The sequence below is a fragment of the Antrostomus carolinensis genome, unplaced genomic scaffold, assembly GCF_000700745.2.
Source record: "Antrostomus carolinensis isolate BGI_N321 unplaced genomic scaffold, ASM70074v2 scaffold40751, whole genome shotgun sequence".
Lineage (NCBI taxonomy): Eukaryota > Metazoa > Chordata > Aves > Caprimulgiformes > Caprimulgidae > Antrostomus > Antrostomus carolinensis.
Genome location: NW_010295960.1, coordinates 1 through 981, shown reverse-complemented (window position 1 = coordinate 981; position 981 = coordinate 1). Strand labels below are relative to the sequence as shown.

At 58.8% G+C, this 981-nt stretch overlaps 1 protein-coding gene across 1 annotated transcript in view; it reads left to right on the top strand.

The window, feature by feature from the left end:
• The window catches only part of LOC104532819 (DENN domain-containing protein 2D-like), a gene marked incomplete at both ends in the record, with an annotated part of 2513 nt that extends 2318 nt beyond the window's left edge, over positions 1-195 (top strand). Inside the window, one exon of the mRNA XM_010178114.1 lies at positions 55-195. Within this exon, the coding sequence (XP_010176416.1) occupies positions 55-195 (141 nt within the window). The remainder of the gene's footprint in view (positions 1-54) is intronic.
• Between the last annotated feature and the right edge of the window lie 786 nt (positions 196-981).

Below are 981 nucleotides of genomic sequence, written 5' to 3'. Positions count from 1 at the left end.
GGCAGCCACTCCGTTGCCTGTCAGGGTTTCACAGCTCACTTTTTTCTCCCCCAGATCCTGGACGAGGTGGAGAAGAGGCGCCAGATCTCCATGGCAGTGATTTACCCTTTCATGCAGGGCCTCCGGGAATCGCCCTTCCCAGCTCCAGGGAAAACTGTCACCATTAAAAGCTTCATCCCTGAGTCGGGAACAGAGGTTGGTGCAGGTCACAGGGGCTCAGCAGCATCTCCTGGGGATGGGGATCCGACATAGGGAGCCTGGGCTATCTCCAGGAGCATCCTCCACATCTGCAGCACCCATGGGTGCTCCCTGGAGCAGTGGGTGGTGGGTTGGGCTGCTGAGGGTCCTCGTGCACTGGGAATATGGGGCCACCTCCCTCCTGGTCCTCCAGGAGGAGAGCAGCAAGCAGTGAAGATGAGGATGGAACCCATCCACAGGTGATGCTGCCCCATCTTTGAGCTCCACCAGCCTCGAGCTGGAGCTGCCAGCACCAAATCTCCCCAGATGCTGTTTCTTAACACGTTGGTGCTTGCACAGCCCTTACATCAGAGCCGTGCATCACACCGGGGGCCGTGGAGCGGGGCTGGCCACACCCTGCTCATGAGCTGGAGCTCTTTTAGGAAGAATTTCTTTGCTGAAAGGGTTCTGAGGCATTGGAAGGGGTTGCCCAGGGCAGTGGTGGAGTCCCCATCCCTGGAGGGATTGAAGAGTCGTGTAGACATAGTGCTGAGGGACATGGGTTAGTCATAGGGGACTGGTCAGTGTTGGGTTCATGGTTGGACTCGAGGAGCTTCAAGGGCTTTTCCAATCCAGGCCATTCTGGGATTCTGTGTTTGCACCTTTGGACGCGGCGTGCGGGGCTGTTGGGGCACAGGGGTGCTGGGGCCATTGTGGGGTGTCACAGGCTGCAGCTTCCCCTCTGCACCGCGGTGCTCAGCTCTCAGCCTCAACACCCACCCTGGTTCTGCATCACACAGCCAG